Below are 24,918 nucleotides of genomic sequence, written 5' to 3' on the forward strand. Positions count from 1 at the left end.
ATCATCCCTCTTCAGGTATTGGCGGGACCAGGATCTGTCTGTGTCATTTCATACACTAAGCACCGCCATCTCCTTCTGTAGCCACATGAAGCAGCCTATCTTGAAGTTAAATATTGAGTTCCTAGGACTTTTCTGTCACAAAGATAAGTGTTGCCTCTCCAGTTATCAAATGCAGTAGTCCTAAAATTGATTTCTTTCTCTTGTTACCTCAACAGGACTCCTGAGTGAGTCCATTTCTTACTGTGCTGATAATGGAAGCCAGGACCTTGAACATGAAATGCAAATGCTATACCCCTGAGCCACAAGAAATCCTTAGCCCCATAAGTTAGTGGGGTTTTGTGTTTATTTTTAGCATCTATTGTATATACTATAATAATGGGTTTTAGTGTGACACAGGAGTAGTGTGTTTTTTTATCATATTCACCTCCATTACTTTTTCTTGTTCCCTTGACAGTCTTGCTGAGCTGACCCACTTCCTCTTATTGTCTAGTCCCTCCTTCTGATTTGTGTGTGTGTGTGTGTGTGTGTGTGTGTGTGTGTGTGTGTGTGTGTGTGTGGTTTTCATTAGGGCTGCTTACAGGAACAAAATATTCATTGACTAGATTTTAATAGAACCTTGTATTCATTGGAGTGGTTTGGTTACTCTTCTTGCTTTCTGGCTTGTTTTGTTTGTTTGTTTGTTTTTTTATTTATTAATGCTTATTAGGAACTGACAATTTAGTTTTAAAAATGAATTATACAGGATTCCTGCCCAAGGAGCTGCCAATCTAAATTAGTGGGTAGTAATTCCTGTTAATTAGCTGAATCCTCTACTCCCTGTCAAGACATGGTCATTTCTTTGACACTGAAGTTCTGCTTTGAGTTACAGCCTCGCTTGTTAGGACAAGTTAGCTATTACCGTTCATGTGTTAACACAAGTGTTTCTTGTATTGTAACTGAATGATTTTGGCCCTTGGCTGAAACTTTTGCTTAGTGCCCTCATGCAGATCTAGTGCAAGTGAGAAGATGGTTTCTTTGAACTCATTCTGCTGTGACCCATTTCATGGTTTCCATTTGATTTTTCAGTATGACTGAATCAATTATGGAGGGCAAGACTTTTTTTTTAACTCTAGTCAACAGTTTATAAGTTGGAAGCCCAGCAGACAGTGTTCAGACAGCCGCAAGAGAGGCTTGTTGGGTTCTTGGATCCCAAAGTACCAAAGTCATTTTAATCTGGAGCCTGCCTGTAGGCTTGCATTTAATGAGCTCCTGAGGTGAGGAGGAGCTTTCCTTCAACCTTGCCCTTTTTGACTAGTGTTACAAATCTCAAGTGTTTGTTGTGATAGCAAACCAACCACAGAGAAATAGTAGTCAATTCTAAAATACATCTGCTGTAAATAAGAATGAAATGCTGGCCAGCAAGATGCATCATGTGTAAAGGGTGCTTGCCTCCAATCATAATGGCCTAGGTTTGGTCCCTGAAATCCACATAGTGGAAACAGCAAACCAACTCTAAAAGTTATCTCCTGACCTTTACAGGAGTGCTCTCTCTCTCTCTCTCTCTCTCTCTCTCTCTCTCTCTCTCTCTCTCTCTCACACACACACACACACACACACACACACACACACACACAGAGGGGGTGGGGAGTAAATGAATGTAAAAAGAATTTTAAAATGCTTTCTTTCATGACTATGAAAGATGCCATGGCCAAATCTACTGAATCATAGGAACAGCTATAACCTTGGCCCAAAGTCCAGCTGATGCCTGGTTTTTACTGTCCTTGAGGAAAAGAATGGAGTTTACAGATTCAAAGGGTAGCTTTGAGAAAAGATGGGGAAGTGGAAGAAATGGGGTTGGGGAAATATATATATTAACTCAGATTGCTTGTTGTAGATTCAGCTTAGGTACAAATGGGGGGAAATGTCATGAATGTTGTTTCCGTTAGCCCTTTGGCTTGGCTGGAAATACCTTTCTTAGAGGTATCTATGTGTTAGGACTATGTCTCTGTACAGTATGAAATGTAAACAAAAAATATAGTTAAATGATGTCTAGTAAATAGAGCATAGGTGCCATATTCCCATTATTATGGGTATTAACTGTATAATGGCTTTCAGGTAAATAGAGTGTGTTCTTTTGTTTATTGAAAGCTTAATCAATAAGATTCTATCAAAATATTCAACTTTGCAGTTAGATTGTTATTTCCCCAAAATTATGACAACCAAATATCCTCTTTTGTGAGATATAGGTCAAATGTGAGAGACAGTGAGGTCAGTATGTCAGACCATCTAATTTTAAGATACCTTTTCTGCCCAACATACCTGTACACTGTCGTGATGTGAGTTTTCTAAACAAATTGCTTTGAAATTTTCTACTCTATATTACTTGTCAAACTATCTAATCAACATGAAGAAGTTAAGCCTAATGAGTAGATTACCAGATACTTCTGTTTTGGCTGATCAAGATACTATTAATGGGAAGAGAGTGCTTATATAGTTTATATAGTTCAATATAGTATACTATTATTCTCTGTGTCAATAGATATATAGTTCCCCTTTTCTGCCAAGAGGTGACTTGACAAAATATTCATATCATTAATCAAAAATAAAGTTTTTAAGCCCAGTCTTTACTCATCCTGTTTTGAAATATCTTCTTCTTCAGTGTTTAATGTTCATTTTCAAAGGCATCTGTGACATAGTCAAGTAACCATTGAATGTTCTGTCCTTCCCTTTGGTCCTCTCAGAGTGATCTGGGGAGCACACAAAATTGTCTGTGTTTATCTCAGCTGATAATTCCAACTCATTCTAAGGATAAACACTGAAGTCAAACTTGTCAGAATTTTCATTTCTTTCCTTGCCAAAAAAAATATATAAAAATAAACTTTATACTATATTCTTTTATTGGGATATTAGATTATAGAAATCCAAGGTCAGCAGTATATCAAGGCCTTCCTCTTCCTTTACTCTCTTCTCTGGGGAGGTCTCTATGTTGCCCTTGAATTTAAGATCTCCTGATCCCTGACCCAGCCTCCCAAATATCTGGGATTGCAGATTGCACCACCAGGCCCAACTCTAGTTGCTCCATTTATGAAAAATGAGAACATAAAGCAGGTAAGTAGAGTTTCCTATGAAAAGCTGCTCTTGGAGCCTCACAGTTTATGAATCCTATACAGAGCACACCTGGAGGGTCATGGTAGACCTATCCTTCCTGCTGTCAGCCTCAAATGTTTATTGAGGCAAGCTCCAGTCTCAGAACATCCCAGTCAAGTCAGGGAGATCATGCTAGAGGACAAGAAATGATCAACTAATTGTATACTCTGGAGAGGCTTCCTCGTCTGTGGTGAAATGTTGAGGCCTCCTTCACATGCACATAATGTGGGGATGAACACTGGCCAGCAAGGTATGGAATTTCTCCTGAAATAGGGTGCCCTGGCCTGATACTAAGTGTGCCTACAATACAGACGAAAAGAAAGTAAAAGGGGAAATAAATGACAATAATTAATTAACAATAATTGGCTACAAAGAATAATCTTAAAAATACCAAAAAAAAAAAAAAAAAATTTAAAAAAACCTTTTGAGCCTCCTGAAAGTTATCCAATTCCTTTTTCTCTCTCTCCCTCTCATTTATTTATGTCTCAGTTTTGAATTCATCTTGATTTTTCTTTAAAAGGAAGGAGTGGGGTGGCGAAACTTCCTTTCAAACAAATACAGAAAGTTTTGAAAGCTACAATTGCTCTAATAACAAGGTTGAGGGCTGGCCTGCCCCTGCTGTTAATGCGCTTATGCCCTCCTGCAGGGAGAAGACCGGCAAGCCATCCTGAGCACCACAGTGTGGCCACATGCTACCAAGCAATTAAGAATTGATTGTTTGTCTTCTTTGCAGGTGGGAAGGAAAGAATGAAAATGAAGTGGGCAGATGTAAAGAGACCGGCAAAATTCATGTGACTGTGGATCTGAAATACTACCGACCAACTGAAGTGGTAAGGACACCCTCACCACCCAATGTGTGACCGCACTTGGCCAGCTGGCTGGGAAAATGCCCTCATGGAATGCCTGCTGCCAACCTCTAAAGCTCTGTAACACGCCTCTCTGGCATACTCCACAGGGCACTTCCCAAACGAGAACAGGGAGAATTAAGATTGAGATACCATTCTCACCACAAAAACCCATTGCTCTATAAAGGAAAACACGAGTAAAACACACCCGGGAAAATAGTTGATTTCAGAAATGGAGAGCAGAGTTTGGACAAATCTCATCTCATTGGTCTGCTCTGGAGAATGATCCCTGACACCCACAAGATGTCTGCTTTCCCAAGCCCTAGACATGCAGGGTTTCTAGGGCAAGAAGCCATTTTTACCTGCCACCTTGCCAGCTGTGCACTCTCACACAAATCACTAACATGCTTATGCATCTGGCACAAAGTCACATGCATACAAGTCGTAAAAGACCTCCCACATACTATACAGCTCGGCTCAGATGCCACCCTATTCACGGATCCGTTTCTAGCCAATATTATTCCACTACCACTAACGTTTCTCCCTTGTCTCTGTAATTACCTTGTACACTCTAGGACAGTGGTTTTTAACCTTCCTAATGCTGTGGCCCTTTAATATAGTTTCTCACATTGTGGTGACCCCCCCCCCCCCAACCATAACATTATTTTCGTTGCCATCCCATAAGTGTATTTTTGCTAATGTTATGAATGATAATATAAATATTGGTGTTTTCCAGTGGTCTTAGATAGCTGCTGTGAAAGGGTCATTCAACCCACCAAGGGGTCACGACCCACTGGTAGAGAATCATTGCTTCACGACCTGTTACAATCATTTGTTTTCATGTTTTCCTCCTTTTGCCAGATTCTAAATTGTTTGACAATAGAGATTTTTGGGGAGGAAAAAAGGACAAAAGTCTAACAAGATAGTTGTTTAATACTAACTGACTGGTAGGTAGACAGATAAATTTTTAAATAGAAAATTTCCCATGTTAGGAAAGAAAGGCCAGGGGAATGATCCAGTGGGTAAAGGTGCTTGCTGCCAAGGCTAATGACCTGAATTTGATCCTCAGAACCCATATGGTGGAAAGAAAGAACCAACACCTGCCCTTCCACAGGCAGGTGTTACACAATATGCATACACATATACAGAGTGTTAAAAAAGAAAAGAAAAGAAATAGATTGTTAGTGTCAACATTATATACTGTTGGACAAAACATCTATTCTAAGTTTATATAAATGTATGGCATGATATCACTGCTTTGATGTAATCCGTGCTCATTATGATGGCAAAACTAAAGGTGTTTAAAATTAATTCTTAAAAATAATAGAAAGCAGTGTCTTTGCAGAGAGGAGGTCAGGAAGTATGCAGTGAGTGGGTGTGGAATAGTACCTTTAGAAACTTTTTTCTCCGGGTTGAGAACCAAATTCTGGTGTGTCGTACAACTTTCAGTGATTGGGATAAGCCAGGGAAGACATATTAAAATGTGTGGTCAATGGCCACTCTGAAATGTGTTGTTTTATGTTGTCCACCCTCAAAAGGGCTATGAGCAGTGTGTGCCTCTTACACACAAAATGAAATCCATACAAAGGAAGCAAACAGTGGCTTAGGAGAGGTAGGGCTGTGGAGTCCTGAATTGTCCCCACAGGGCGTGGCCACGCTTTGACACAGAGAATGATTGTTCTTAGCTAATGGTGAGTGGGTGTGCCTAGGAGAGGATGTGCCTGTCCCTGGAGGAGGAAGATACTAGCCATGCTGCTGCTGACACAGCAAGGACCTCCTCCAACATGCTGTCCTAAAGGGCTTCAAGGGCACCATTTCTCTGAGATAATTCACAAGGCATTTATAGGGACAAATTTCTCTTCTCGCAAATAAAGATAGTCACTTCAGAGTGGAAACTTTACCATGACAGCAAAAATTGTGTTCTCACTACCACTTGGACACGGCTCTTTCCCTGACACCAAAATAGTTTCAAAAACTAGGAAGTCATTTAGAATGGCTTGTCTGTCATTCTCATTTAGGCAAGGTGTGGGATTGATAAGGACCCAGAACAAAAGAATTTGTAGAACAGGAAGAGGACCCTCTGAGTAACTAGGCCTTTCTTGAGTCCCCACCGGCCCCCTTTCCTTTCCCACTGCATCCCTGCCTTCCTACTCTTTGTTCATTCAAATGCTATCATCGTACCTGTTCTGCAACTCTCTTGACACCAGCATTGTTTGAACATAAGAGTGGTGTCTGATTTCATATGCAGGCTTGCTGCCCCCTTTCCCTGGGCTGGCTCTCCCACAGACTACCTTTACTCCAGGGTTATAGATCCTATTCTGTGTTTCGTCTTTATGAACCTGTAGGCTGCACTCAGTTCATTTACCACACTTCACCCCCCCCCCTTTTCAATTGGCCATACTTCCCTTCCATAGTGAAACTAAACTTTTAACCCCGTTCCTCAAAACAAGTTCTCTGAAACTTGGATCAACCTGAAGTGACAGGCTTTCTGTGGAGTTGCCTCCAGGGTGACAGTGTTCTTCCAGCTGAAAGGTGACTACATTGTAAACAAGCTTTTTCCAAATGTGGAGCCCTGTCAGCCATAAGAATTCATTTCCTTTGAATCCAGAGAAGCACTAGATCTCTCTGAGGTGGGCAGCTAGGCCCAGCCTCAGAGACGTGTGAAATGAGTAGAAGTAAAGGAAGAACAGACATCAGTTCCTCTATCCAGACTTCCAGACTAGAGGCTCAATCTGTCCTGTTCGTCCCAGGGGCTTCTTGTTAGATTTCTGTATTAGCATGAAGGATATAGGTTTTTCTTTTGGATCAAGGGCTTCAACTTGTGAATGGAGTCATGTCTTTTGGTACCCTACCTATGAGTCTTTATAACTCCTTTGGGTACTGAGGAGTTTTGCTTACACAGAAAGCTTAGGCTGGGAAATTAAGCTTTCCACTTCCCACTGCCTCTGAGTTCAAGAGGATTCGGTAATGGTGATACAGATGCCTGAGTTCTGTGGTACTTGGGACTACTCTCTTGGGCTGGATGATAGCTCAGTGTAAATCCCTTTTCTGCCTGTGCAAAGCCCCATTTTCCATCCCCAGACCTGTAAAAGAAAACAAAACAAAACACTCCAGCCTTACATGTAATTTCCTTATAAACTCTTACTGACACACAGATTTATTATACAATATACTCATTTCTGGTTTTATTATTATTTTTTTTGTGTGTGTATGGGTATTTGGCCTGAATGTATGTCTGTGTACCACATGGTGCCCATGGAGGTCAGAAGACAAGGAAAAATCTCCTAAAACTGGAATTACAGTCAGTTGTGAGCTGCCATGTGGGGGCTAGGAGTCAAACCCAGATCTTCTGAAAGAATAGCAAATGCTCCTAACTACAGAACCATCTCTGCAGCCCCAGTGTTTTTAGTTCGAGGAGAAAGTCATATTCTATTAAATGTGCATCTTTGACAAGACTGTCTGCATTTTGCCCATCAGTTACTAGATGTATATATAACCTTGGGTGAATTACTTATATTTCTCAGTGTTTCTCTTTCTTAACTGTTAAGAATATGATTAATTAGAGAATTTCTTTAAAACAATTATTTGAGGAGTCAGTTATAGTATCTGAAAAACAATATCTAATATTCTAGCTGCATTCATTTCTTATTCATTCCCTAAATATTTACCCCACACTCCTAGATTCTGATAATGAAATGGTAAACAGACTAACTCATCCTCAGTAAATGAAGTAGATATGTAGATGCCATCAGTCTGAAAAATATACTATTACCATCAGAAATATGTACAGATAAATCATAGGAATCTAGTAAGGGTCACCGAGGCTTCAGCTACTGTGTGTTGTGTGTGTTATAAAGTATATATTAAATTATATATTTAAGCATCAATGCTTTTTCTCTCTTGGTGCTTAACTTTTTATTTTTTCCTTAACATTCGGTAGCTGTTCAGTGTTATAGACATATCAAAGAAATATGAGTAATTGATATTGACCTAATACTTCCAGAACTACAAAGATATCTTCTTTTTCTTTGAAAATTTTTAGGTTGAAATATTCCAAAAAAGAGAGATTAATCTAGTACCCATTCTCTTGTGCCAGGTTTTTAATGACATCAAATGACCAGATCAGTGCACAAAAAAAGAAAAGAAGTATTTTGCTTTGTTTTCATGGAAAAGCCTAAAATCCATTTTTCCTTTCCATTTTTTCTTTTTCTACAGAGAACTTTAGGAAATGAGGCAAAGGACCAAAAATCAAGTATTTCTCTTTAAAAAAAAAAAAAAAAAAAAAAAAAGGAAAAGGAAAAGGGAAACATCTTGACTTAAACTCTGATGGCATTTATTAGCATTTCCTTCATAAAATCATTAATATTTAACTTTCATTTTCTTCCCATTGTGTTTTTATGTCCTTGGTTACAATTGGGATTTGTTTTATTTAGACATCTTAAATTCATTTCTAATTGCTATAGATATTGAGGGAAAAATCCATGGATTACTGTATAAAACTAAGAAGGCAGTAACTTCAAAGAAGTCCATCAGGCCAGCTAGCTTTCCTCCAGTGAGAGCATGTGGCCTGTTCCTAATCAAATTACCATATGCTTGCCCAGTTGTCCCCTCTGCCCCCCATAAACTTTTCCTAATATTTTTCTGTAAATGATGTTAAGCTAAATGGCCTATAATTGCTTGCTCTATCTCATAGCCTTGTTTAGAATAATGGTATGTAACACTTTCCAGACCCCAGGAATCTGATCTGTCATCAGAGGATGTGTATAAGTAGCAGTTCAAGCGTCTCTCCACTCTGTCTCTAAGTACCTGGGGTAAAAAGCTCTTGTGTTCACCCGGCTGGCCTTTTGTCCTGAAACTCCCCTGCCCTCCATCGCTGTTCTCACCACCTTCTCACACTTGGCTCTTAGGGCAGGAAATGAGATCCCTCTGTGCTATCCCTCGCTCCAGCCCTGGTGGTGGTCAGCCCATGGCTTAGGTCCTGAACCTGTGACCTTAAAGTTCTCATGCCCCCTTCCACTCCTGCTTGCTTTTGTTCTTTGCTCTGACTGGTGAGAGCTGAGGTCAGAGGAGGCATAGAGACCTGATTATGGGCTAGTGCGTCTCTTCCGGCACTGCTGGACCTGTAAAAGAAGTTAGGCTGCTGGTTCGGGAAGGTCCTTGCAGTTTTAACATCTTGCCACACTCTGCTTTCACAGCTACAAAACCATTGGTGGTTGGAATGCTGTCAGTAGTGCCCAGTCATAATGCTTCCTCTTCTGAATTATTCTTGGGCTTCTCACTACTTGATTTTATAAATAGTTTATATCTCTAAATCACTGTTTATTTTTTTAAGCCTCCCTCTTAGGCTCCTCATTCTAATCTTTATATCCTTCCTTAATCACATTGCCCTTTCCTGCCCCTTTCCTTCCTTGGACTTAACCGAAAGAGCTTTAAATTTCAGTCTCCTCTGTTGATTCTCAAATATTCCACTGTGTGTTTTCTATCCTTCATAAAATCGCATTGAAAACCCTTGGGGGCATATACCTTTCCTGCTGAAGCCTGTGATCGTTCCCCGCAGCTGGCCCCCTGAGAGCAATTCATATCTAATGAAATAGCAATTATAATTGTGTACAGAGAACAGTGTCCTCAGCTTTTCTCCTGCCTCTTTTATATTTTTCTTATAATATCATTAAAAACTCAAAAATCTATCTATATAGCTATATACATTCCATTACTTAAAATTTTGTTTTGACTTATCCTTAAGCTTAGCTGGTATCTTTATTGTCAGTACTTTTATGACTTGCATCAGTAGTGAACCTCTCTGGAATCTGTCCCATTTTCAATATATAGGGGACAATTTTTCAAAAAAAATATATACATAATATATATATATATATGTGTGTATATATATATATATGTACGTACATATATATATACACACATATATATATCCAGGTAATTATCATCTTCATTTATAATCCTAATACTGACTGTTTCACATCTATAAGATAATTTCCAGAATGTTATTTTAGCATCTGCCTGTTTACTGCAGGGAGGACAGTTAGGCTGAGCATGGCTCATGCTTAGATTAAATTTGATGTGTAGTTCTCCATTACTATGACAAACACCAAGGAGAAGCATTTTAAAGAAGGAGAGATTATTCTGTCTCATGGTTTCAGCCCATGGCTGGTGCACTATGTTTCTGAGTTGGTGGTAAAGCAAAGCACTGTGGCAAAGGTTGAGCTGAAGTAGAGCTGCTCTCCTTATTGCAGCCAGGAAAAGAAAGAAAGGGAAGGCAGAAGAGGGGTCAGAAGAAGGCAGGGACAAGGTATACCACAATAATACCAGGAATCTACCAGTGAAAGAATGAGTTGATTAGATGGGAGACCTCCAGATCCAATCAGCTCTCAGTGATTGAATCATCCAGTGTGGTACAAAGCCTTACAACAAAAGCCTTCTGAAGGAAACTTCGTATGCCAGCCAGAGATTATGAATGACTAGAGTGCTGCAGTTTCCTATGAGAAATCCTTCTCATCCTAGAAATTATTCTGAAATTTAAACCCATATACCATTTGCTAATCTTTAAAATCAACAATACTCTTTCTGTTCTGCCAAGCCATACTTACCTTCTGAATTAACCAATCAAAACAAACAAACAAACAAAACCTTTTCATACAGGCTTTTTTGTTTGTTTGTTTGTTTGTTTGTTTTTCAAGGCAGGGTTTCTCTGTATAACCTTCACTTTCTTGGAACTCACTCTGTAGGCCAGACTGGCCTTAAACTCAGAGATCCACCTGCCTCTGCTTCCTGCATGCTGCGATTAAAGGTATGAGCCACCACTGCCCAGCTCATAAAGAGTTTATAAGGAATATTGTTTGCAGTACTGAAGTATTCTTCTCTTACTCTCTCTGCTTATGCTTCTAATAAGGTTATCATTTTATTGTTGTTGTTTTGGTTTTAGTTGTTGTTGCTTTTGAAATAGGGTTTCTCTGTGTGATCCTGGCCTCCCTGGAACTTACTCTGTAAACCAGGCTGGCCTTAAATTCAGAGATCAAACTGCCTCTGCCTCCAGAGTGCTGATATTAAGGACATGTAACACAACTAGGCTAAGGTATTTTTTCTTTACCAAATGTAATTCCTTCCTATCATATTCTTCCTTTTGGGAACACTTTTATTTAATGTTCATTTGTTTATGTATACAGGTGTTTTGCTTGCACCTACACCTGCATACCAGAAGAAGGCATGGGATCCCATGGAACTGCGGTTATATATAGTTGTGCCATGTGGGTTCTGGGGATTGAACTCAGGACCTATGGAAGAGCAGCCAGTGCTATTAACTGCTGAACCCTCTCTCCAGGTCCAATTTGGAAAGAGTTTTGCTGTCCAGGTATCAACTATACTAAGTCTACTAAATGTAGCCTATGTATCTCCTTTGGGCTCTACCTGCTGTTGCTCTGGATGCTTTCCCTTGCCTTGCTCCTTGAACCCTTGCCTCAGGAGTCTGATTTCTACGTTTACTATTACATCTACTAGCAAAATTGGTATGTCATCTAGCTAATTTTCCATAATGCTGCAAGGTGAAATATCCACAAATGATTATTCCTTGATATAGCTCCAATCTGCCTCATGGACAAAAATGTTCAACATGTGGTTCCATTGACCTTTGTTCAGGGATAAGCATCGTCCTTGATAGCAAAATTCAGTTTATGTGTTTGGTCATGCAGAGATAAATGGCTAGCTTCCTGGCTGAGTCAGAAAATCAGGTGTGAAAATGCTAGACTAAAAGTCCAGCCAAGAGTAAACTGAGTGGAACACAGGGAGTAAAACGTATCTTAGGTTTTAGTGTTCATTGCAGGGACCCTATAGATTTTTTTCCCCCGAGACAGGGTTTCTCTGTATTATTTTGGAGCCTGTCCTGGAACTCCCTCTGTAGACCAGGCTGGCCTCAAACTCACAGAGATCCACCTGCCTCTGCCTCTGCTTGGATTAAAGAAATACGCCACCAATGCCCAGCTAGATTTTTTTTTTAATATTTAATTTTATATGTCTATTTTACCTACATGTGTGTTCCATACCATCAGAGGCCAGAAGAGGGCATAGGGTCCCCTGGGGCTAGAGTTATAAGTAGCTGTCAGCTCCCATGTGGGAGCTGGGAATGAAAACTTGGTCTGCTGGAATAGTAATCAGTACTCTTAATCACTGAGCCATCTCTCCAGTCTCCTCAATATTACATCAAGATATAAAAATATGTTGGATCTGTATAAAAATATGGTCTTAGAGATCCAATGGAAAGAGTGTTTATTGAATTCCTATCATGGGAACTAGTTCTAATTGTAGCACCCTGAAGCCAAACAGCAAAGACTACAGGAAAGATTAACAAGACTTGCACTGATATAGAGCAATATTGGTGAGACAAACAGACCATTGCAAAGACGAGCTGTGGGATTAGAGATCAGAAGGAAGAGCAGCATGTGGGAAACAGCCTGAGCAGAAAGAGACACCAGTACCAGAGAATGGGGGGTAAGGGACAGCCCAGAGAAGAGGTGGAGAAGAGCTTGCAGGGAGTGACTTTGTCACATTGTGATGTCTTGAGAATATCCATGTGGCAAGAACAAAGAGGCAGACTGGGCTGGAGGCCTAGGGTAAAGGAAGGAGGTCAGGACTAGGGTCAGATGTGCAAGAGGCATGAGTACAGCCATGAGATGACCTCCCCAAAATAGCATTTCTGGAAGCATGGGGGGAGGGTACACACAGGGAGTTAGTCTCAAATCTAGGCAGATCTGAAGTCCTGGCACTCAAGAAGCTGAGGCAGGCAGATCTCTGTGAGTTTGAGGCCAACTTGGTACACATTGCTAGTTCCAGGACAGCCAGGGCTATGTAGAAAGACCTTTTCTCAAAAAGAACCAAACACACACACACACACACACACACACACACACACACACATCCCAGATGCATAGGCCAAGACAAAACTGTCTGACATCCTTCAGGCTCAAGGGCTAAAAAGACTTTCTATTAGCTGGTTGATGGGGACAATAACCAAGCTATGGTAAACCGAGTTACACAGGTAAGCAGGTACATAGTTATTGTATATATCACCTAGAATTTGAGTTGAAAGTGTTTTAGAGTTTGGAAAATAAAAGGGCTACGTAAATATTAACTTCTTGCACTATGTATTATCTTTTTCATTACTCTACCTGCTAATAATTATCCTCTTCCTCCTCATTTACTCTCGTGAGGTCAGTAGTTATCAAACAACACCTTCTGGAACTTGGTCTTCAACTCCTAAGATTTTCTCTTAAGTACTTACTTTATACTTAGACAACCTACTAGAGGGGAAAATAGCAGCTACTTAGTATTGACAGATTTGTGTTCCTGGACTCAGGACTAAGAGGAGGACCATGGTAAAGGCAGGATCATGTTGGACTGTTAACCCTCTTCCGGTTCTGCCTACACTGTATACTCTTGAACTTTGTGAATACTGCTAAGATAACATTCTTTTGCTGCTCCTACAGTCCTAATGTCCCCATCAGGTGAAAGCAGTCACCTAGGACAGCTGACTGACATCCACTCAGTATTTAACTTACAACCACCCCATTCACTTATGGCTCATCAGTGTTCCAAACTCATGTCTGTGCTTGCGGCTTGTGCCTTAAAGATGTCCCTTCAATAATCCAAAAAAAAAAAAAAAAAAAAACTGGGTTTAATTTCCTATTGCTGCTGTAACAAATCATAAGAACTTCTAAACTTTGTTAGCGTGAACTCTTACCATTTAACAGAGGGCAGTCAGAAATCCATATCTTGGCTAAGTCCCACTGTTGACAGGATCATGTTCCTTCTGAAAACTCAATGGAAGATTTTCTGTTCATTACTAGGATGGTTATTAGTTGTTCAGAAAGCCTGTCAGAAATCACTTTGAGTAGGAAGGTGAGACATTGACAATGACTCGTTGTCCATTGATTATTAATAATATCCACTTTTGTACATACAAATGGTAGCAGACCTTCATGAAGTCAGAGGGAGATCCCTCCAAAGCCCCAGGACCAGCTTCCTAGTGAAAGAGAAATTGAAAGTACATTTAATGAATTTTCTATCTAAAGAGTTAGAAGTCAGGAAGAGAAAAGAAGGCTGCTTCCAGTTGGGTAGATGCCACTATTATATACCAGCAGTTAGAGCCAGGCTGCCAGGAAGCCTAAAAAGGGAGACTGGTCACCACATCACCCCACCTACCTTTGCCTATACCTTACCTGGCCTGAAGCAAGTTCTTTTGTCTGCACCTCTGACAGATATGGCCTTCTAGATATCCCTCCCTTTCTTTTGTACCTTCCCTCCTTCCTATATTTTCTTTCTTTGTTTTAACCTCCTTTTGTTTGTCGCTTCTCTTCACTTCATGCTGAGTCCTCACAGCAGCCATATGACTTTTTTAGGCTGCACATGACATAGCTGATTCTGAGACCTGCAGCCTGTCTTTTGAGAACTGCCATCTGACCCTGATGTGCTCAAATCCCAGAGAATGTCCCCTCACTTGTTTCATTAAGTTAGTTAAACACTTTTGTGTTCGAGACAGATTCTTAAACAGTTCCCAGCTGTTCTAGAAATTCAAAGGCAGAGTGGAGAGAACCTTCCTTGCATGAGAGAATTGTTTATATCATAAGCAACAGTCCTTAATAGTCCTTTCAAGAAAATCATGCTTTTTTCCATCATTTTCTTTTTTACATATTCCTTTGGTGTCATAATAAAGTTTCCCTCTCTTACATGAATTTTATTGAGAACAAATTTGATCCCAAGTTTCTTAGTGATGTTAGAAAGATAGTTTGCATTTCAAAGCCAGGTTGTTCCCATTCAGTTTTAAAAATAGATGAGACAGAAGTGTTCTTAACATGGCCATCTGCTGGAACTTGGGAAGTATAAGTTTTCTCTGAAACACTTTGATAAGTTGTTTCTGAATGAGTCTGCATTTCAGATTATTAGAAAGTACTGTAGTTCCTTATTGGAATTGTATTTTAAGGAAAATATAGTGGCAATTTGAATATATTGTATTTGCTTATATTTTAAAAATATATGTCTCAACACTTTTTTTTTTTTTACCACTTTCCATACTTTAGTAGATCTTCTAAAAGCTCCTGGCCTCGTTTTACTTCTGTTTTTCCCTGTGGCATAGAAATGGATATATTGACCTCATACTTCAGTGGACACATTATAGTAGTGAGTGAATTCTTAGTTTTGAGGTACTGTACAAATGTCATCCCCTTGGTGAAGCTGTCACTACCTGAAGCAAAATCACCTGACACCATTGTAGAGCACTTGTACATCACAGTAGGATGTGTCCTTTTCACCTGGGGAAAGAATGACAGCAATATCCTTGATGATAAATGTGTACACATCAACAGAGAGCCAATCTCATGGTTTCCGGTCAACTCCAAGCCATATATTAAATTATAATGAAACCCCAGATAGCAAAAGGAAGAAGAAAGTTCTCTGGTTTTCTTTCCATTTGATATTCTGTAGTAAAATGACTGCCAATATTCATTTCAAGCTTACATGTGTACACACACACACATACACACACACATCCAACCTATAAAATATCCTGATTCCATCTTTAAACCTTTCCACCTATATATTCTTCTCTGGTAGTTCTTTCATTTTGTGACCCTTACTTTCTATCAATTTTTGCAGATATCCCTTTCATTTTTCTTCTTATATTCTAAAACTTTGGCCTTCATGAATAGTTTCCATACACCCATCCTTGCAGTTTTCCCTTTACTTTATTCCATTCATCTCATACAAGCTCAACCTTAGTTATTTTTGGTTCTTCTTCATAGGCAGAGCTGGTGGTGACAATAGTGAAGCCAGCCCTACCCTATAATTTGATCAGAGTAAGATGCCTCTGCACCCACAGTATGAGGACAGAGTGAACAGTCTGACAATGTCTGTGAAGATTAGGGATCCCGTACCAATAATATCATACATATAAAGGGATCTTAAGTGAATTCTAGCTAAAGAAAGTATCTTGCCAAAAATGTTAATTTGCAGTGAAAACACAAAGAAATAATCCTTTTTGATCTACCAATCAAATGAATGGAGGGGACATGGGTCTAAACAGTACTTTTCCTTTTGGTTTCTTGTGCTTTGTGCTGCCAGCTGTGTCTATCTGTTTTGGATAACATGTGAGTATGGGGCATAGGGAAGTCCATTGATCCAATCCTGTTTTCCTGTTGGAGAGATGAAATACTGTCTTGGTGAATCAGCACCTCCCACTTGTCTCAAAGGTGGGATGGTTGCTTATGCCAATGCATTGTCTCCTCATTCAGCTGATGAGGAGGGGAGTGGGAGGCAACCACAGGGAGGAGACTCTGAACAAACAGCCTAAGCCCTGGATCCCAGTGTGGGTGGGTGGTGGGTGCCAGGAGCAGCCAGGGTTTGTGACCAGTTGTCACATGTGATGCTGAGCAATCTTACTAAGTGATTCCAGAAAGGAGGTGAGAAGATAACACAGGAATCCATTGGTGAAGTAGGACATTCTAGTCAGTGCAGAAAGCAGTGGCTAAAGGGGTGTTTCTAATCATGGTTTCATATAACTCACCTAGGAAAAGACTAATGCCTACCCCATTGTTCAGGTTTATCTGCAAAACATATTGTAGTTAGTTGCTTATCCATTGACAGTGCTCACAGTGAGTCTACCATGGTCCTGCTATCTTCTCAGCCTCGTGTCAGTGGCTGACTCTGTGTAGTCTATGTTTACAGAATCATGTATTTGAAGAAGTATAAATTCAGTGGTATAGTTTTCAGTTTTACCTGTCTGTTCTCTGTCCCCATTTACTGGTGAATGTTTGCCAAGCTTTCTGATTCATATTACTTTCCCTTTACCTCTGTTGAAATCCAAACTTAACAAAAACTTTGGCTTACTATAAATAGTTCTCTCTCTCTCTCTCTCTCTCTCTCTGTGTGTGTGTGTGTATGTGTGTGTGTGTATGTGTATGTATGTGTGTGTGTGTGTGAGAGAGAGAGAGAGAGAGAGAGAAAGAGAAAGAGAATTCTGAAAGAATTCAACTCTTCTTTTTTTCCCCTCTCCATCTTTATAGTTATGCCAACCAGTATAACTTTATTTCTAATCCCCTTTGGAGCCATCATGGGTTGATTATGTCACGATTTATTCTGCATATCCTGTTTGACATTTTGCACACAACTGTCCGTATATATATGGACCTTTGGCAATGATGTTGGTTTATTCATCTGAAGGAAACAATGAAAGATACTTTGGTCAGGATAATTAGGTGTAGTGATGGAAGGCAGCATTGCTAAGTTCTGTGTTTGGTTACCTGTATCTTCAACTCTGTACATCATCTGTTTCTCCATCATCTGAATGAAGAATGACCATTCTAAATTTCACTAAACAGCAGGCAGTTAAACTAGTGTTTTGTGAATGTGTTGAGATCATATGATCAAAGAAATTATATAGAATCAATTTGATTTCTATAAAAAAAAAAAAAGGACTCCCCAAAGGGGTCAGAATTAATCTAAATTATCCATCATCTTTTCTATCTGTCAAAAGCTTCAAACCTCTAATATCCTTCTCTCCCTTGATCCTAGATTCTGTTTCCAAGTGTTGGAGAGGGTTAAAGAGTAAGTCACTGTCATGGGATATATCAAGCATTAGCTAAAGCTCAGGTGAAAACTTAGCCAAGGTTTGCAGGGCGTGTTCTGTTGACTGCCAAAATGCAGGCATCACATAGCCAACATGTCAACCCCAAATGCTCACTGTAGTGTTTCCCATGCCAGAAAAAGCTCTTTATCCAGCTCATCCCATGTAGCCAACAGTGTCTTAAATCTATACTTCCCCAAAACTGGCTGGAAAGATTGATCTCCACAAGATTCCCTAGTCACTTCCAATGCAAGAAGAGGAGTGACAGGCAGCTTGGTTCCTCACAGGCAGATAGACTGTTCGTGTGGAGATAAACAAGGTGATTTACAAACCATACCCACACTTACTATGTGTGAAGAATGTTAAGGGGCACATTAACACCACAAGCCACATACATAGCAAGTTCATTGTGAAAGGGGCAAGATGGGTTTCTCTTTTATTTCCCACCTAGTGTTTCGTTGTGACTTAAAATTACTGCAAATATAGTCCTAGTGTTTGCCGTGAGTTCTTATAAGACGACCCACAACCCAAATCTCCTCGGGCAATACTACTAACCTAAGTGGAATTACTGTCTTATTTTATAAAGGGTCACCACCCTAATCAGTAGTTCTTAAAGTGGTCCCTCAGACTCAGATGGAAAGCCATAAATGCACATTTTGCCAGGGTTTGCCCACTCGCCAGTAGGGCAGTAACTTTGACAACCCAAGACAAGAATCTGAGCAGCCAGCTTCAAGGCCATCCAAGCATGTGCTATTGAGCTATGTGCCCTTGATCTGCATTCAGAGCAACAGAGATGGATTAGTTGTCTTTGACCCTTTCGGTTCCATTAACTTCATTGAAAATAAGATAAAAACTGGTTCTGTCTGGGGAAACTACTCACAATTCAGCTTTGTGTGTCTAATGGTACCCCATGCTTAGAAAATCAGATTGCAGGGCCACCTATGGCCCCTCTCTTCTCTAGCCCCAAGGTTTTGTCTTAGAATAGAAAGAATTTCTTATTTTATAAATATATAATTTTGCTGATCTTACTTACTTATACCCGAATCCCTTCTGGTCTGTGGCTAAGCCTTCCTAAGTTTGTAGTTAAATCCTTTATAAGCTAATATGGCTGCTATAGAAGAGCTTGGTGTTGTCCCCTCCCCAATGGAGCAGAAGGCCTATGCCCAACAGAGCTTGCATGTTGGGCCTTACTTCCTGTACCGAATCACAGTTAAAACTAAACTAATGGTCTAGTCTTGGAAGTCCATAGGCAGTCTTGGCTCTCACTGCTCTAGGCCCTCTCATTGTCCTAGGGTATCAGAGCTAAGGAGGAACTCAGAGGACTAGTATGTTTTGCAAGCATGTGTAGGCTACTCTGGTGAGGCCACATGCAGTAATACAATCCCCTAAAATGCTGCAGCTCTATTAGACTGAGACCATGGCCATATTTATACCACAACTGGTGAAGAAGGGGCCACTAAGTATCTAAGTACTAATGAATGCCATAGATACACATTGATAAGAAAAATCAGGGATCCGCTGGCTATTAAGGCATCTGATCTGTGAGACAGATGGACTCTTTAGCAAGCCTGTGAGTAGACCTACTGGGTTCCTTGGCCAGCCTGTAGTGAAGTGTCTTGGGAATGTGCTCAGTCTCCCCTCATCTGGTAGACAGTAGAATAGAAGCTGAGCATACTGAAACAAAGACACGGTGACATATAGGGTGCTGTGAGCAGCCCTTCTGCAAGAGGGTTGATGAGCCATGAGTCTTTCTTGGGATATATCCAACTTTAGCAGGAGCCCTGGCTTCAGACTCAGGCATCATAAGAGTAATTTTCAAGACCTGAACTCACTTACATGAAGTTTACTTGTTAGGTTGGGGTCTGATGTAATCTTTTTAGATACAGATGTACATTTCATTTAGCATTTCAAGAATTAATGTGCAATTAAGCAAGAGCTTCCATACAAGGCACTAACTCTTGGTTCTTAGGCTTTGCCTCACTCAGCTAAGCCAGACAGAGTTACAACCAGGGAGAGGGGACAATCTCTTTCTCTCCCCAAATCTCAAGTGCCTATTTTGATGTAATTTATAGATTTGTTTTTATAAGATAAAATAATAGTATATAATGTGTGTGTGTTGCCTGCGTGTATGACTGAATACCATGTGTGTGCATGCCTCGTGCCCATGGAGGTCAGAAGAGGCTGTCAGATCCTCTAGAACTAGAGTGCAGTTTTTTGTGACTCTTCAAGTCCTCTTAACCTCTAAGCCATCTATCTCTCCTGCTTCCCTCCCCCCGAACACTTACTTTGGAGCATACCTCTCAGTTCCAACTCTAAATCCTACTTACAGCATTTTTTTCTTGGTCATCTCGCTTTCTTTTCTTTAATGTGAACAAGCAACTGACTCACTAGCTCTGTGTGCATAGCCAGAAAACCAAGTTCTTGCTTTAGAAAATAGAGAGGCCAAGACGTTGGCAATGTCACTTGTTATTTCTCTTCTGTGGTGGTAACTAAAAATATGAGTTAAGTGAAACTGTTCCCCTGGCTCCTGAGGACAAGCAATGAAGACCATTGTGGAGGTGGTGGCTTGTGTCATGGTTTGAGAATATGGCTTCTTTTCCTACTTTCTGTAGCATGGAGCCTATTATGATTTCCTACCTCAGACCTAAGAGTATTGTCTTTACTATCTTCATTTCAGATGAGGAGGCTAGTCCAACAAAGGGCCAAATGATTTTTCCAAGGCTGTACTCTGTTACACAGTCATTTGCTGTGCTATCCTTCACCATCCTTTCCTTCCCCCAGGACCATGTTACCTAGGCTATATATCCCAAATAATAAAAGAACTCAGGGACGGATACTGGGTTTCAAGCTGAAGATCAGAGAAGCAACACAGCTAGACACTAGAGAGTTCTCACCTCTGCCAATGCTCAGACCAAAAGGGATGATCCACCGAACCTCAGAATGTATCTCCAGACTGCACTGCTCTCCACCAAGCCTCTGAATCCTAGACTGCTCTTCAGATTCACTCAGGCTGCAGTGAGTTCCTGTATCCTCCTGTCTTATCTTCCTCTCTCTACCCAGCTGTATCATTCCTGTCTCCATATCCCTAGTGCTGGGATTAAAAGGGTGAGCTGTGTTATTTTAAACTGGTTCACTCTTATGTAGCCCTGGGTGCCCTTGAACCCCAAAAGATCCATATGTCTGTCTCCTGAGTCCTGGGATTAAAGGTGTGTGACACCACTGCCCAGCTTCTATGGCTGTGGCTGGCTTTACATTCTGATCCTTCATAAATAATATATCACCATAGAGCTGCCTAAAATCTTTTTTCTTCTACCCCTTCAGGAATAGCTTCTCCCCAACTGCTGTGCATCCCTTTCTCAGTTCTTCTGGCTAGGATCTCACACGCACTAAGGAGACGGATGCCTCTTTCCTACTTCTCTGAAGACTGTCCTGTCTTGCTCAGTCTCTGGGGTACCTCCTTAGTAGGCTGAAACTACAAACCATACTCAGACATAACTTGGCATGACTGCCTGTGTACTTGGAGATATCAGCTGGCCATGTGTCTACCAGCAGCATAAGCACCAAGCCTGGAGCCTCTGGACAATTTTCTGAGAGTGAGAAGTGTCAAGGCCCAACAAAGGCTTTGTCCTTTCTGTGTGTGACTGACACATTCTCTTACTGAGTAGAGCTACTTCAATTACATTGAAAGGAAAGTCCAGAGCCAGTGAGATGGCTCAGCAGATAAAGGTTATTGCCACCAACCCTGCTAAATTCTGACCTCCATAAGGGGACCATGGCATATATATGTGTATGCATGCACCACACACACCCAAATACATAAAATGTAAGAAAATTTTAAATGGATAAAAACTAAAAGAAAACCAAATGTGTGGGATATAGGATGTGACTATACAGCCACTACACACATTGGCCCTTTGAGTTCCCAGTGCCCAAGAGGTGTGATGAAGGCTAACCTATTGTCACTGTCTGTCTTCACGGTGTCCTTGGGATTTCCAGCATAGATCCTAACCTTTCAATTTAAAATATTCTAGCACTGGGGATATTGTAGGGTTCAGTTATAGAGCACTGGCCCAGCATGATTACATCCCTGGGCTGATTACTAACAGTGCCAAAAGCAAAAACAAAATAAAGGATACTCAGCTAGTGCAGTTATAGTAGACAGTGTGAGGAAAACACAAACACACTTTGCCAAGTTCTAAAGCCTTACCCAACTGTGATCCAATATTACAGCCTTCTCTCAGGTGCTGTCTTCAGCCCTAAACTGTGTTGTTAATATGCTCTTTCATGCTGCAGTGACTTGCTTATCCATGTAGAGGAGCTTCAGACCCATGTATGTGGTGTGTTCCTCTATGAATCTATTCCTAGACTGACAAGGCCCCAGGAGGGTTCTGATTGCAAGCCCACCCCACCATCCCTCCCTTTACTCTTGTCTGCCCTTTAGTTTCCCTGAACACGCTTCACTGCTTGAAGGGAATGCTGCCTTGCAGAAGGGTGACACCTCAAGTGTCAGCAAAGTTAAAGACTTCTAGTTATTTCCCTTCCTAGCTTTGAGATACATAAAGATTCCATGTCTTGTTTCACATGCATTTCAAAAAGTGTTGAATAAATAAATGGCTCCTTTCTTGTCTTTCTGTTGTTAGGAGGGTGTGGATGGTCTCCTGACACTTCAGGATGCCTCATCTCTATGCTATTAAAGTTGAATGAGTAGTGATTTGTTTATTGTCTTTTCACCATATCTTACACTAGTTATTTAAAAAATATGTTTCGGAGTACTTAATTATCCATGGGGGCTATAAGGGAAGTCTAGTGCAGGAATAAATGTTGAACCTGAAAACATCTCTCTTCCGGGAAACTTGTTTTCATGACAGTACCACCACAGCACTTCCAGGGAAAATCTGTTTTCCTAATAACATATCTAGAATAAAGACAAAAAATATTGTGTCTGCACTTAGTTACTGTGTATAAACTCATTGTCCATATATGTCCCAAGTTCCACATCTGAAAAATGATGGCATGTGTCTCTCAGGAAGAGTGGAGACAGAGAAGACAGGAAGCCAGCAGTGTGTTCCTAGCATATTATGGCAAGCCTATGCAAGGGCAGCCCTGGGGAGACAAAGACAAACACATGGCCACATCTTTCCAGCATCTTCCCCAGCAAAGGGTAACAATGCTCTGAAGCAGGGCCTTTGACAGAATTGTCCTCTAGTTCCTTCTCTCATTTTGTGTATCTTCAATCTGTCATTAACCCTTCTTTACCAGTAAATATTTTTAAGTCATGTATCAATATATGGATGGACAGATAAATGCTTTTTAAAATCAAAATCTTCTCAACCCATTTTTACCTTAAAACCTTACAACTTGATTTTGTTTCTTTAAAGTCACATAAATACGGTTAGCAGAGACGTGGTTCTGGTGGGTACCGTGGAGATGTAATTTTAATTCCTTCTATTCCCAACCAATAATAATATTGAAATTTTGAGTAAACAGCATTTGAGAGGTACTGAAATCTGAGAGCCACTTAACTGCTAAAATACTACTCTGTTATCCACAAACCACCAGTTGTAAGTGGTTCCATGCCCGGTTCAGTTGACAGCAAGCGAATTTGGAAAGTTACAAGCTAGGAACCAGTGAGAGATGCCAAATGCTTCCTCGCCTTCCCCTAAAGTATTGGCATGAGCATTTGCCTTTAAAGTAATTTCCTTTGATTTTTGAGATCTGTTGGACGACATGATGGCCAGCCACAGGGATCATTAAGCATAATGCTTCCCTTTAGTGCTAACGTGCTGGGTGAAAAAGGAGGTGTAACAAATATGCAATAGTATGGCCAAAATTGTGTGAAAAATACTGTATACAGGTAGGGTATTATGGTCAGACACATCCCTCAATGTCCGTACAAGAGGAGCCTTATTCCTATAGAACTATCAGGGTCTGTGGTGGTTAGAAGGTAGGCCTCCAAGAGGGCTCCCTTATCTTTCTGTGTTTTCTATATGTTACTGGCGAGTGCAAAAGACTTTCAAAACATGTACTTCTTTAGGGAGATCTCATGTTATTCTTATCAGTTAGTTATTCTATCTTTCATAAGCTCCAAGTTAGAACAAACAGGCAAGAAAACCTGCCTCATCACTCTGTCCTTCCCCTCATCACTCTGTCCTCTAACCTAAACCTTGATCCTTTTTACCTTTTGACACTCAAGCTCATTGCCCTTCATCTCTCATTTTTGTACCATCCTCCAAATCTGACTTGGCCTTTGCCCCAAACCCTTCTCAGCCCCAAAAGCCTGATGCTACCAGCATACCCACAAACTGACCCTGTTCTCCATTGCCCAATACCCACAGATGTGCAGTGCTTTCTTTCACTGTCTGGCTCCAGCTGTGGATGATCTGATGGTACCTGCTACCTCCCAGGACCTGAATTTCATCATCCTTTCTATCCTCCTTATTTCTGGCCACTTTCTAGAAATTGTACAATTTCCCAAGAGAGATAAACATTTCAATCCCATGAGATTTGTGCTTACAGCTCCTGCTTTCTGTATCTCTCAGCCATCACTCCAAGGTACTTAAGAGTTACAAATATTTTCCCATAGTTCATTTGACTACAAAACATCTGACACAAGACTATTCATTGGCTTATTTTTATCATTTTGTTACAGTTTGAGACAGGTCTCCCTTTCTAGTCTTTGCTGGCCTCAGAGTTGCTATATAGACAGACCATGCTTGCCTCAAACTCATAGAAATATGTATGCCTCTGCCTCCAAGTGCTAGGATTAAAGACATATGCCACTATTCCTAGCAATATCTTTTTATCATTCCATGTTTAGTATGCCTATATCTTTCTAAAAGAATGATCTAAGGTTTGATTTTAAGGCATCATCAAGGCACTTCTGGGTTGACAAGATAGGATTAGGACAAACAGAAATTAACCACCTTGATATTGAAAGTGGAAGGGGGACATAGTCAGATGTAGCCTAGGGCTAGTGTAGGCCAAGGATGTCTGTGCACATGGGTACATTGCCCTACATAGGCTTCACTGCCCACCTGAGCTTTTTGCAGCCGCAGCACTGCAGTTCTAACTGTTCCAGAGACCTTTACATGGAGCCTGAGAGCCATTGTCCCAGTTGCTGTCTCTGCATGCTTTTCCACTGTATTTCCAACACCATGCCTAACATGTGACAGGCTATCAAAACCTACGAATGGAATTAAACTCTGTTAGTCCATCGTTATTCTTCAGTGGGGTTTAGTATTCTCTATAGGACCAGCAACTCATCCAAAGTCACAGATAAGGAAAGAGGAAACATCTTTATGGGATGTGCATTTTAACCACACA

At 40.6% G+C, this 24,918-nt stretch overlaps 1 protein-coding gene across 1 annotated transcript in view; it reads left to right on the forward strand.

Moving 5' to 3' along the window:
• The window catches only part of Gmds (GDP-mannose 4,6-dehydratase), a 518,409-nt gene that overhangs the window by 422,018 nt on the left and 71,473 nt on the right, over positions 1 to 24,918 (forward strand). Inside the window, exon 9 of the mRNA XM_051194481.1 lies at positions 3,860 to 3,956. Coding sequence (XP_051050438.1) covers positions 3,860 to 3,956 — 97 coding nt within the window. The remainder of the gene's footprint in view (positions 1 to 3,859; positions 3,957 to 24,918) is intronic.

The sequence above is a fragment of the Phodopus roborovskii genome, unplaced genomic scaffold (assembly GCF_943737965.1).
Source record: "Phodopus roborovskii unplaced genomic scaffold, PHOROB, whole genome shotgun sequence".
Classification (NCBI taxonomy): Eukaryota; Metazoa; Chordata; class Mammalia; order Rodentia; family Cricetidae; genus Phodopus; species Phodopus roborovskii.